Source organism: Phyllobates terribilis, unplaced genomic scaffold (assembly GCF_046119375.1).
Source record: "Phyllobates terribilis strain yellow unplaced genomic scaffold, ASM4611937v1 Scaffold_4__5_contigs__length_816908805, whole genome shotgun sequence".
Taxonomy (NCBI): Eukaryota; Metazoa; Chordata; class Amphibia; order Anura; family Dendrobatidae; genus Phyllobates; species Phyllobates terribilis.
Genome location: NW_027362764.1, coordinates 132,203,482 through 132,216,929, shown reverse-complemented (window position 1 = coordinate 132,216,929; position 13,448 = coordinate 132,203,482). Strand labels below are relative to the sequence as shown.

At 41.2% G+C, this 13,448-nt stretch overlaps 1 protein-coding gene across 1 annotated transcript in view; it reads right to left on the bottom strand.

Annotated features, from left to right (window-relative positions):
• WDR48 (WD repeat domain 48) overlaps nucleotides 1–13,448 on the bottom strand; it is a 29,154-nt gene that overhangs the window by 11,005 nt on the left and 4,701 nt on the right. The window contains exons 4-14 of the mRNA XM_073677747.1: nucleotides 9,689–9,771; nucleotides 9,277–9,406; nucleotides 7,876–7,964; nucleotides 6,790–6,891; nucleotides 5,488–5,712; nucleotides 4,571–4,645; nucleotides 4,384–4,486; nucleotides 1,995–2,092; nucleotides 1,060–1,167; nucleotides 496–592; nucleotides 302–397 (exon numbers count right to left, since the gene is read on the bottom strand). Coding sequence (XP_073533848.1) covers nucleotides 302–397; nucleotides 496–592; nucleotides 1,060–1,167; nucleotides 1,995–2,092; nucleotides 4,384–4,486; nucleotides 4,571–4,645; nucleotides 5,488–5,712; nucleotides 6,790–6,891; nucleotides 7,876–7,964; nucleotides 9,277–9,406; nucleotides 9,689–9,771 — 1,206 coding nt within the window. The remainder of the gene's footprint in view (nucleotides 1–301; nucleotides 398–495; nucleotides 593–1,059; nucleotides 1,168–1,994; nucleotides 2,093–4,383; nucleotides 4,487–4,570; nucleotides 4,646–5,487; nucleotides 5,713–6,789; nucleotides 6,892–7,875; nucleotides 7,965–9,276; nucleotides 9,407–9,688; nucleotides 9,772–13,448) is intronic.

Sequence of the window (13,448 nt, the reverse complement as noted above, 5' to 3'; positions counted from 1 at the left end):
TCACTAAAAACACAGCAAAAACTGATGGCAATGTTTTTTGCACTTACTCATTGCTTCTATGGGTGAAAAAACACTGTAAAAATGCGGAAAGAAGTGACATGCTGCAGTTACCAAAAAAGCAACAGTTTTCCAATTCAGTCAGGAAAAAAAACAAATGTGTGTGCTTGAGATTTCTGAAAGCTTGCAATTCGCATTAAAAAATGCAGCAAAAACTCAACATGTGAACATAGCCTTAAAGTCCATGTCCGCCATGAGTATATGTTATATTTTAATCAATATTAAGAAAGACAAGGTTCCTCACCATGATTTACTTCATTTTCCTCTTCCTCCATGGGGTTTATATGAGTTCTTGGCCAAAACTCTAACAATGCTTGTAACAAGAGTCCCCCAAGGTTCACTGCAAAACCCAACATACATGTTATCAAATGAAAGTCCTTCAGACAAAGACATCAGAGAGGCGGCCAGGCATGAGCCTTCTTTCAGCTAAACTCTTACATTTTGGATCGGAGCCATCTGGGCTGCTGAATCCGGCATCTTTGGCAGACACCCACGCTGCAAAGCAATCGCTCTCATCCAGAGTGATTGTCAGCATCTGTCAAGAATAGACACAGTCAAAATGTGAAGATTGTGAACTGCAAATATAATTACAATAGGGTCATTAAAACAAGCTGCAGCATGTTAGTGCTATTAAAAGTCAAAATGGCATAAAAAAATAGACATTGACCTGTCAGATCTCCAGTGGTCTCCAGGCTCCTGCTGCAGAAATGACATTGTCCCAAAAAATGGAAATGTGAAGAGCTGCAGTCAATCACTGCCTAACCCACTCATGGTTATGGCCTTCATGTAAAGACCAGCAGGGAACACAGGAACGAGAGCGGCACGCAGCGGTGAGCATTACTTCTTAATGGCATTATGACCATTACAAAAAAAACCTACAGTGGACAATGGCTTTATTTCTTATTTTTGGTGAATATGACTCAGAGTAGCTAAAGAAAACTCCTATGACTAATGGTAAGGGAACGGACAATGGAATGGATATATAGTGTTTTAAATACCTACCCCAGTTTTCAGGTCAACAGAGAACCAGTTTGGGACATAAACCATCTTAAACCTCTTTTTAATTTCTTCTTCAAAATCCACTTTTCCCAAATCTTCAACTTTGCAAGCCTGTAAATGATACAGATATAAGTGTGCACAGCTCAAACGACATGACAAAGACGCTCATCTAAAGGGGTTGTATAAGAGTAGGAAAGGGAGTGTGTGCTGTGTTAATCAGCAGAACTGACAACTTGTCTCTGGGCTGTGACTAATATAGCCAATTTAAAAATGTCAACAATATAAACCATCACAATTCACTACAATTGTATGGTCTTAGTAAGTCTTAAAGAGTACGTATCACCAATCTGGGGCTGCCTTCTTATTTAACAGTGGTCAGCCTTGGATTTGTTATGTTTCTAAATATAATTTAGTAAGTAAACTGCTCGGATGTGACCCTAATGTCCCCGAAATGGACAAAAGTTGGACCCCTACTCTACTAAGCTATTAACGGACGGTGGCATCACTAGAGCGGTTATCGAGTACACAGCAAACCTCGGTTAGTGAGAACAACAAGATCTCGCTCTTAAGCTGACAGTGCGACGGCTGTGGGGGGGGATTTGGGATCCAACTTTAGAAGCCGGGATCCCCAACCTGGAAGTCCACGGCCAGCTTTTACTTAAAAAAAAAAAAAAAAAAAAAAAAAGCCTTTCTTGTGCATAAATTAGGGTTACATATGAGCAGTTTGTTACCAGATTGGTTTTAGGTACTTGAAACTGGCAAAAGTCTTTATATTGCCGGTGGCCAAAGTGAAACATAAACATAATTTTAGCCCACAGGAGAAGAGACCACGCTTACACCTTCTCCTCTGCCACACCAACCCTGGTATCTACTATAGGAGGAGCGGTGTATAGTCAGCTAATGTCATTTACTGCTACAGACACAGCAGGCAGCCTTACCTTCAGCACATCCCAATAGGCCACATTGTTATTTGTGTCTTTGGTCAGTATGTGCCTCTTGTCATTCAGTATGTTACACTGAATAATACTTGCACCTCCTAGAAAGACATGAAAGATCACATTAATATATTGTTAGCAATCACAGATCACTGACGCTCTTTACTTAAAGGGGTTGTCTGGCCATGTAATACAGATAACCTATCCTCAATATCAGACCCCCCTCCCCCCGATCAGCGGTCATTTGCTGCAGTAGCGGCGGGATGTAAGCACTGAACGGAGCGGCGCACCAGGGCTGTGGAGTTGGTGCCATGGAGTTGGTGCCCATTTTCGTGGAGTCGGTATAAAATGGAACAACTCCTAAAATATATAATAAATTGGGTACAGTAGTTCGGGGAATATTTTTTCATAAAAATTTGGGAAAGTTATGAAATGTCCTATAAATGTCTGTCCTATTCCTGATCTAAGGGTCTAGACTTTTAGCGGAGATGAATCTGTGCTACAGTAAATTTATCACTTAAACATGAGCCATGTATGAGGGAGTCGGTGTCATGGAAATTGAGGAGTCAGAGTCAAAGGTTTGGCTTACCGACTCCACAGCCCCGCGGCGCACTACAGCTCTGTACACTGTGTAACTGCCGCCAAGTCCATGATTAGCATCTGATGTGCAGCACTCGGCAGCGTCTGCTACACCCTGATCGGCTGCAGTGTTCAGCTTCAGTCAATGTTTGCATTTGGTCTTCGATGGAGCCAATGAGAGCTGATCAGTGGGGGTGCGAGGTGTCAGTCCCAACCGATCCGATATTAATGAACTATTCTGGGGATAGGCTATCAAAATCATATGGCTGGATGAACCATTTAAAGGGCTTGTTCCCTAAACATTTATCAGCTTTCTACAAGCTAAATGTATAAGGTCCAACCCCAGCGACCCACATGTTTCACAAGAATGTGAGATTCTAGGCCCCCTGTGTGAATGGAGCACTACTGTGAATACTGCTCCATTCACTGCTATGGGAGGGATTGTGGAAACAGTAGTGCTCATGCATAACAGAGACATGAGAATGTATGAAATGATGGTCATGTAAGCGCACTACCACTCCACTCACACAGGGAATTTGGAACCTCCTTTCTCGTGAACAGTAGAGGTCCCAGCTGCTTATGGGTCATGGGTCAACCTCTTTGATATGTCCCCACCCAATGTGATCACCACACTCTTCCACATTAATGGAGATAAAGGCGGCTGTGCATCCGCATCTAAATCGTGGCTGTCACAGCCATCACTCATCTCTGCAGTTTGCAGGCATCATGTCCTCTGCAGCAAGATTGACAAACCAACATGAGCAAGGTTTGCCAACCACGCAGCTGTGGGCGCGATACCTGCAAACTGCAGGGATGAAGGACGGTGCTCTAGGACTAGTCCGGGTACACAAGTGCCAGGATTAAACATTGATGGTTACACTGAACTAACACTTAGGTGTAATAAAGGCATCATTAAAAACGTTATTAGCAGCCTGATAAAGCGCTCCTCATGGGGTAAATATCCTTAATATGATCATGCAGCCCCATATTGTCAGCACCATGTGCTCTGTTTGCACAGCAAGACGTTCTGCCGACAACAATCACAATATATTCATGCGGTTGACAAATGAGTGCCTGATTGTTCACCAGCTGTTGGTGCCCATTTACATGGGGCCATGTACTTAGTACTTATATATTCTCATTGGAGCCGGCTGTCAGTCAGTGCCGGTGCGCGGTTACAGCACTCACTATGTGCTGAGCGGTGAATGAAGCTGTGCTGGTGGAACCTCTATGACTGAAAGCCGCAGGCTGCTGGGAAAGACGATTTCCTCCTGGCAGCGGGGCTCTCAGTGTGGCAGCCACACAGCTTTAGAATGCTATTAACATGCAGATTAACCCCCATATCTTCGGGTTAATAGTGTGTTTTTTTTTACATAACAAGTTCCCTTTACATTTTTTAAAAAAATATATATAAATTAATTTCCAACATTCCTTCAAGCACCCAGAGACATTTTTTTACGTGCAAGCCAGTTTATTGGGAAATATATCCACAAATACCACTGATGCAAAAAGAGACCTGCTCCTAATTTGTGGCTCTTGGCCTATGGGATCTAGACACCAATGAATGAATAGCCATTAGTGAATGGTTTCACCCGATTTAATAATACCAAAAATACGGTGGCGCAATCAGTGTCTTATCCGAACCAAATCTGATTATTCTGTTAAATTTGCCAAAGGAGAATCTCAAAGAGATCAATCAATTCACCCAAAGCATCCACGCTGTAGAAAATACAAAATTAATTCTTATTTCTAGTAATGAAACACGCAGTTTAAGATGCTGGACATACTACATGCTAAACGCGATCATTGTTACCTTTAATCACTTGGTCGGGCTGTGAGCAGAATGGACTCATTGGTGTATTACAGTCATTCTCATAATCTCCTGAGGATCTGAAGTTCATTATACCCTTTATAGGCTAAAAGCAAAGAAATCGTTGTCAGGATTAACCTTTCTGGGATGTGGCGGTGTTGGGGGTATAATGCTACAAACTGTCTCTTACCCACTTATTTACTGACGATTTGGTAGTTGCAACCCAAAGTGCGACAGGAGGATCCACCGATCTATCCAGCTCCATCTAGAAAGACAGATAACGTTGATTTGGCATCGCACACACCAGCGCCACCAATCCTGCACCACGGCCTCGAAAAAAGATCTTATTTTTATTGCCATTTATCACTGACTGTTCCTGCCATCCTTTAGTGCCTACATCAGTTTTAGCTAAGAAAGTCTCTTTCTAAATAAAGGAACCTACCAAAATAAAATGCTAAATATGATTTATAAAGTAAACCAAAAAAATAGACAATCCCTTTAAAGTTAACCTCCACGGTTTCTCAAGGTCCAAAACTATGTGATGATTATATTCTCAATGTAGTTTTCTTATTCAAAGCTCCAAATCTCCTGCATAAAATTAAAAAAGACAACAAGGAAGTGCCTGCAGCCGTCACTAGAGGGAGCTAAATGCTATCCGATTTATTATGGGGAACAGAACACAACTGTGTAATAAGCTCCACCTAGTGGGGACTGCAGGCAGCTGCATGTTATCACTTAAAGGGGTTGTCAACTACTGGATTAACTTGTCTGCTCTGAGAAAATAGTAAAGGCTGCAGTCGATGAGTAGTCACGTGATTTAACGTCACATTTCAGCTGGGAAACACCAATGTTGAAGGACTGTCGCTGGTTAGGAAGACAAGTATGTGTTTTTTTTTTTATTTTATGCTGGGCAATTAGTGAAGCTATGTGGGATGAAAAAGAGAAAAAAAGAAGACAACAAGTGCTCTGACTGCTATAAGGAAACATTAAGAAATTTAAATCAGAGCAGAAAGTTTTACCCATTTAGAAAAAAAATATGGACATTCCCTTTAAGGCAATATCAGCAAACTAGTCCTTAAAAACGTAGCAATTGGATTGAATGTTCACCTTTAAAACTGGTGCTTTTTCTTCACAGATGAGCAGCCTCATATCCGGATTCCTCAGATCAGTACAGTAGATCTTCCGGTCTCTCCCTCCGGAGTACACATGGGTGAAGCCTTCATTCACCTGCAGCGCCCAGACCCCTTCATCGTGGACCCTGTAGGTGGCTATACACCGCTGCTGCCCGAGGGACCACAAGCGGATTGTCCCATCTGAACTGCCTGAAAGACACTAAAGAGGCAATGCTATTAAAACAAGAGGATATAACGGGATTTGCTTCTGCATGCATACATATACCATGACGGTGCTCTTCATAGAAAGCGATGGGCAGCACACAACAAGTCTGTACACCCCTAACGTAGAGAAACACTAAACAATATACATACAACAACCAGCTCAGCTAGCTCTCAAGCTATATAATTTCCTGTGATCTTATTTTATCTGATGTTAATCAAAATGGAGAAGTGTCCTACACGTGCGAGAGGAGATCAGCCATAACTGCATGCCTATACCTGGTAGGAACAGGAAAGCAGCAACAGCCGATCTCCTTAACCAATGGATAACGTGGAGGCATGTCCAAAGGGGGTCATCCACAAAAGAAAATGTCAGCCAAAGCCGCCAATGTCAGCTGTATTGGCCGACCATTAGATGCGTATGGCGATTTTGCAACATCTACCATCAGGATAAAAGGATTGGGCTGTTGGATTTCAACATGCCCCACCCATCGATCTCATGGAGAATTAAGGCTGACTGGGAGGCACAAATTAACCACCGAGCCGTGATGGCGGGGTACCGATCGGTTACCAATGCTAAAAGCCCCCATGTGTACCATGTTGGTACTTCTGTGAATACACACCTGTCACTTTAGCTATAAACTGCAGCACAATATATAGCACAAGTAGTCAGACTATCGCCAGTTCAAATCAATATAAAAACCCACAAATTAAAAAACCAAAAATAAACAACTCACGCATACACAACATATGCCTTATCACCGGGTCCGCACAAGAATGATTTTACAAAATATAAAAATTTAATCTGTACAGTAAATGCAGTAAAAAATAGAATTACAAAGTAGGGAATTGCCATTTTTGGTCACAACAGGAATCAAAACATTCCAAGTATAGGATCAATCATAGAGGTAAGTCCCCAGGAAAGTGCATTGTGGAAGATGTGGTGTGTGCAGTATCAGACAGCCATTAGTGTTGCAATAATACATTTAACAAAATATATATTTTTTTCGATATTCTGGATTAACCAATGCCAAGCACAGATGATTAGGATACATGCCGGGTGAAGTACAATTACCTGTGTGCCGTCTCTATTTAACAGCAGAGCTTTTACATTGTCAGTATGTCCTTTTAATTTCATGAGTTTTGCACATGTTCTGGGATCCCAGACCCGCAGCACCTGTAACACAGGATTAATACGTGATGTTCAGGGAAAGAAAACAATTCTGAAAAAAAAACAAGGAGTAATAATTTTAGCTTAAAATGGTAACAAGACACATAACAGAGGGATAAAATGATATCCATGTAACAGATCCAAGCCCCCCACCCTGCTGATCAGGGCTGGTTCTCTTTCTGGACCATTGGACACTATAATGCATATAATAATTTAGGAATACAATGTGAGTGCGGACAGGTAGAAAATAAGATTATTAAAGGGAATGTGTCACCCCCCTGGGCGAGATCAGACCTGTACTATGGCCATACAGGGTATAGAAAAGTAAATCTATACTTACCTGTACGGCCCATAGTAGAGGTCTGATTGCAGAGAAATCTGGTTTTATAAAGTCTGTTTTCCAGAGGCTTGGAATCCGGGGGACACCAAGCAAACCCCTCCTATCTGCTTACTATTCCCCTAAATCGCCGCCTCTGTGATAAATTACCATATTCCCTCCTCCCCTGCACGTCACAGGGCCCTATGACAGGCTCTGTGACGTGCCCAGCTCTGCCTCCCGCGCATGAGCAAAGCTCCGCTCCTATGGAGCACACTTGGTTTCCCTCCGGCCCTGTTTGGCTGCGTACTGCACTGCAGCCTTGTATGTGTGAGGGAGGGGAGGCAGAGCAGGGCACGTCACAGGGCCTGTCATAGGGCCCTGTGACGTGCAGGTGAGGGGGAAGAATATGGTAATTTAGCACAGAGGCGGCGATTTAGGGGAATAGTAAGCAGATAGGAAGGGCTTGCTTGGTGTGCCCCGGACGCCAAGACCCTGGAAAACAGACTTTATAAAACCAGATTTCTCTGCAATCAGACCTCTACTATGGGCCATACAGGTAAGTATAGATTTACTTTTCGATCACCTGTATGGCCATAGTAGAGGTCTGATCTCGCCCGGGGGGGGTGACACATTCCCTTTAAATACTGAATGACAATCCAAATCAGTGTTACCTTCTCAGTGGAGCCAGAAACTATGACCGTCCCCATCTGGTTCATGGCCAGACTGTATATAGAATCTTTGTTTCCACTCAGGGACGAAGCTGGTGAAAAGAAAAAGTCACTAGTTAATTAAAGCGAACCCATTTAGAATTTCCATACATGGCTCATATCAATACCCAAGTCCCTCATCGGTCACAACTGATTTAAAGCACACAGAAAAGAGGGCTGGCATTGCTATTGAAATACACAGTTATCCTGCGTCCTTCATACATGTTACTGGTCACTATGTCCTATGCCATACTAACTTTAAAGTGTAGATACTGAGTCTCAGTGCCGACAGGTGGACACGGATAATTACGGTATATTACAGTGCCTTGAAAAAGTATTCATACCCGGTAAACTTTTCCATATTTCTTCACGTTACACCTGCAAACTTAAAATGTATTTTATGTGATACCAACACCAAGTAGCAAGTATTTGTGAAGTGTAAATGAAATGATATCTAATTATTCTAATTCTAATTATTTCAAAAATCTAAATCTGAAAATTGTGAGGTACATTTGTATTCAGCTCTCTGTAGTCTGATTCCCCTAAATAAAATCTTGAATGACCTTTTGCCTCCAGAAGTCACATAATTAGTAAATTGAGTCCACCTGTGTGTAATGTATTCTCAGTATAACCACAGCTGTTCTATGAAGGCCTCAGAGTTTTGTTTGAGAACATTAGGGATCAAACATCATCATGAAAACCAAGGACCACACCAGACAGGTCAGGGATAAAGTTGTGGAGAAAAGTAAAGCAGGGTTAGGTTTTACATACATACACACATATATATATATATATATATATATATATATATATATATATATATATATATATATATATATATATATATATATAAAATAGTCCACCTATTTTATATAGCTCTATATTTGATATAGAATGGCAAGACGAAAGCCTTTTTTTTAAATCAAAACCATAAGAAATCCTGTTTGCAAAAAGTCATGTAAGGGACACAGCTAGCATGTGGTCTGGTCAGTTGAGACCAAAGTAGAACTAAATGAAAAACGCTATGTGTGGTGGAAAACGCCATCCCCACAGTGAAACATGGTGGTGGCAGCATCATGCTGTGGCGATGCTTTTTTCAGCAGGGACAAAGAAGCTGGTCAAAGTTGATGGGAAGATGGATGGAGCTAAATACAGAGCAATCCTGGAGGAAAACCTGTATGAATACCATTTTCGGGTATACAAGAGAATTCCGCTAATCATCGGGGCGTTTTAACAGCAATAAAGTCACATATAGGAGAACTTGTTTAGTTATTAGATCACAAAAAGATCAAGCGTGTAATCAGAATATTTATTTGTGGGACAAGCTCTTTAACGTGCGAATTACTGACTAGTCGCATCACTCACTAGTGACGGTGTTGTTGGATGCAGTTAGAGCCGTGAGAGTATTTACATCCCAGAGGAATATTTGTCGGTCCAGTCCTGCGGATGCCACTAGTTCTTTGTCTTTTGCATACGCTAAGGCTTTCACATAGTCCTAGGGGTAGAAGGACACATACATAAAGAAAAGCATATAACAGACAGAAAAGCTGTGACCAGAATTTAACACTTTCTGTTGATATTGACCTGAAACTAAGATTTGTGAAGCTTCTACCATGGTGCGCAGGATGGGGCTATAACCTTGGAACCAGCCATACAACACAAACTAATGGAGGACTTGGTACAGTGACTAGACATGTTATAAAAGGTCCAAGGAGATGACAGATTTCCGGTTATCAGTGATGTTTGATTCTACTTAATTATATATATTTTCGCTTACCTTGTGTGTTCTCAGGGTCGACATACAAAACCCCTTGTGCGCATTCCATACTTTAACTGTGGTATCAGAAGAAGCCGATATTACTGCCGAAAACAGAAGAGCAGAGATTACAGAGGTTGTAAAACATGAACTATCTAGTCTGTTCAGAAAAAACACATATACAGTGGGTATGGAAAGTATTCAGACCCCTTTACATTTTTCACTCTGTTTCATTGGAGCCAATTGTTAAATTCTAAAAAGTTCATTTTTTTCTCATTAAAGTACACTCTGCACCCCATCTTGACTGAAAAAAAAAAACAGAAATAAGTATTCAGACCCTTTGCTCAGACAGTCATATTTAAGTCACATGCTGTCCATTTCCTTGTGATCCTCCTTGAGATGGTTCTACTCCTTCATTGTGTTTAATTAAACTGATAGGACTTGATTTGGAATTGCAAACACCTGTCTATATAAGACCTCACAGCTCACAGTGCATGTCAGACCAAATGAGAATCATGAGCTCAAAGGAACTGCCCAAGGAGCTCAGAGACAGAATTGTGGCAAGGCACAGATCTGGTCAAGCTTATAAAAGAATTGCTGAATTACTCAAGGTTCCTAAGAGCACAGTGGCCTCCATAATCCTTAAATGGAAGAAGTCTTCCTAGACCTGGCTGTCCAGCCAAACTGAGCAATCGTGGGAGAGGTAAAGAAGAACCCCAAGATGACTGTGGTTGAGCTTCAGAGATGCAGTAGGAAGATCGGAGAAAGTTCCACAAAGTCAACTATCACTGCAACCTGCCACCAGTCAGGCCTTTATGGCAGAGTGGCCCGACAAAAGCCTCTCCTCAGTGCAAGACATATGAAAGCCCGCATAGAGTTTGCTCAAAAACACATGAAGGACTCCCAGACTATGAGAAATACGATTCTCTGGTCTGATGAGATGAAGATAATTCTCAGCACTATCACCAAAAAGTTCTATGTGTGGAGAAAACCAGGCACTGCTCATCACCTGCCCAATACAATCCCAACAGTGAAACATGGTGGTGCAGCATCATGCTATTGGGGTGTTTTTCAGCTGCAGGGACAGGACGACTGGTTGAAATTGAAGGAAACATGAATGCGGCCAAGAACAGGGATATCCTGGATGAAAACCTCTTCCAGAGTGCTCTGGACCTCAGACTTGGCCGAAGGTTCACCTTCCAACAAGCACACAGCTAAAATAACAAAGGAGCGGCTTCAGAACAACTCTGTGACCATTCTTGACTGGCCCAGCCAGAGCCCTGACCTAAACCCAATTGAGCATCTCCGGAGAGACCTGAAAATGGCTGTCCACCAATGTTCACCATCCAACCTGACGGAACTGGAGCGGATCTGCAAGGAAGAATGGCAGAGGAACCCCAAATCCAGGTGTGAAAAACTTGTTGCATCATTCCCAAGAAGACTCATGGCTGTACTAGCTCAAAAGGGGGCTTCTACTCAATACTGAGCAAAGGGTCTGAATACTTATGACCATGTGATATTTCAGTTTTTCTTTTTTAATAAATTTGCAAAAATGTCTACATTTCTGTTTTTTTCAGTCAAGATGGGGTGCAGAGTGTACATTAATGAGAAAAAAATGAACTTTTTAGAATTTACCAAATGGCTGCAATGAAAAAAAGAGTGAAAAATTTAAAGGGGTCTGAATATTTTCCATATCCACTGTATATAATGGACGCAGGTTGCCGGCACTGACTGTGAGAGATAACAGGATATCGGCTTATTGGTTACAACACCGCGAAGGACAACATATGCAAATTTGGTTCTGCCAAACCTTTAAGGGGATTGTGGCATCAGAATTTGACTTTCTGCTTAAATCAGGTTTTTTTTCCCCATATCATAATTGTGGAGTACCTTACACCACAAATGTTACTCCATTTCATGACGGGAGTAAGATTCTTTCAGCCAATACTGCAGTTTCCTGGCCATGTATTCAGGCTTGCCAAAGCTCACTTTTACCGGACTGAACATTGCTGGTCTTCAGGATTCAGAGCTTGTGTATAAAATAGCCCTAGTGGTCAGTGTAAAAAAAAAAAAAAAAAAGTACGATTTTGCTTTTACAATAAAGAAAGAGAAATAGAAAAAAAAAATACAGAAAATGTCCTCCTGGCCACATGGATACAAGGAGCGCCCTAATTAGTATGTGATAAAGGGAACCCGTCATCAGGTTTGTCCCATATGAGGCAAGGTCAGTACCTGTAAACCCTGACATACAGCATTCTAATATGCTATATATATATATATATATATATATATATAGGCCCCCAACCTGACCTGCAAGACAAGAGAAAGAGCTTTTATTATACTCACCTGGGGGGCGGTCTAGTTTGATGAGCATAACTGTCTTGGATTAGTGCCTCCCTTCCTCTTGCAATGCCGTACTCCTATGCTTCGTGTGGATGACGCGTCCTACATCATCCACACAAAGCACAGGAAGACCACATCACTAGAAGAAGGGAGGACCAGGACCAGTGACATCCATTGGACCGGACCGCTCCACAGGTGAGTATAATAAAAGCTATTTTGCTTGTATAGAATATAGAAAGCTGTATATCAGGGCTGAAAGGTGGTGGCCGTATCTCATATGGTAAAAACCAGGGGACAGGTTCCCTTTAAACTTTATATTCTATAGAACCGAGGCAGGGATTAGAGCATTAAAGGTTTTATAGGAGCTATATTCCTTACAAGTCTATATGCTTTTTGATACACAACACGTTTGTTTATCCCTTATTGCAAAATTGTATTCAAACTAAGAGATATCTGTTAAGATGGAACTTATCGATTAATAAGTTTACTCCAAAACTAAGAATAAATGAGTCCATTGATTAAAACTGATTTAACTGGTTTAATGTTAATTGTATTATCAGATTGTTTCAAAAATGTTTCTTATGCTGATTGATCCAACTTATGTATACTGCTTCCTGTATTGTTTCCCCATATACTCATCCCCCCCTAACTTCCCAATTTTTTTCTCCTATGTTACCCCATTCTTACCTTATTATAATATAAATCAATAAAAATATTTGAAAACAAGTCTATATGCTTAGCTTATTCCCTCATTTTGAGCTGACAGACTGAAGTAAAGGGCTTTGAGGTGCCTAGTCCTGATTCATGTTTTTAGTCATACCCTTCACCACCAAAGTTTGTATATTTGCTATTTCTTGTTAATAAACTTTATATAATTACTCTGTTGCTTTGGTTGCCCTATGTCGTTCTTTTTCTCAGCGGTTTATTTATTGTAATGCTATTATTTGCCTCATGTGAAAATTGACAGACTTCTCTTTTGGATTTTTCATACGTTGATTACTAAGGGACCAAGTCTATTTATTGGTGGGGAATTTTTTTTGCAGGTCATGATCACTTAAAGGGCTTCTTCACATGACCGCGTGAGTCTGTAACTTGGAATCTGTAATGGTCTTGTAAATAATTAATAGCTGCTGTAAAAAAATAAAAAAAACGGACATCATACGGATGACAAGAGCGAAAATAAATCATCCCACTTTTCTAGATGAAGCTCTAATCAATTTTTTTTATACGCTTGTGTGAACCTTCCATAACGCTGATCCCCATAGCTTCTTTGTTTCTGACACTTTCTGGTATTTGGCTTTAATAAAACATTCTTTACTGTGAGAAAACTGATTCTTTACTGTAAGAGCAGTGAGACTATGGAATTCTCTGCCGCATGATGTTGTAATGAATGATTCACTACTAAAATTTAAGAAGGGCATGGATGCCTTTCTTGGAA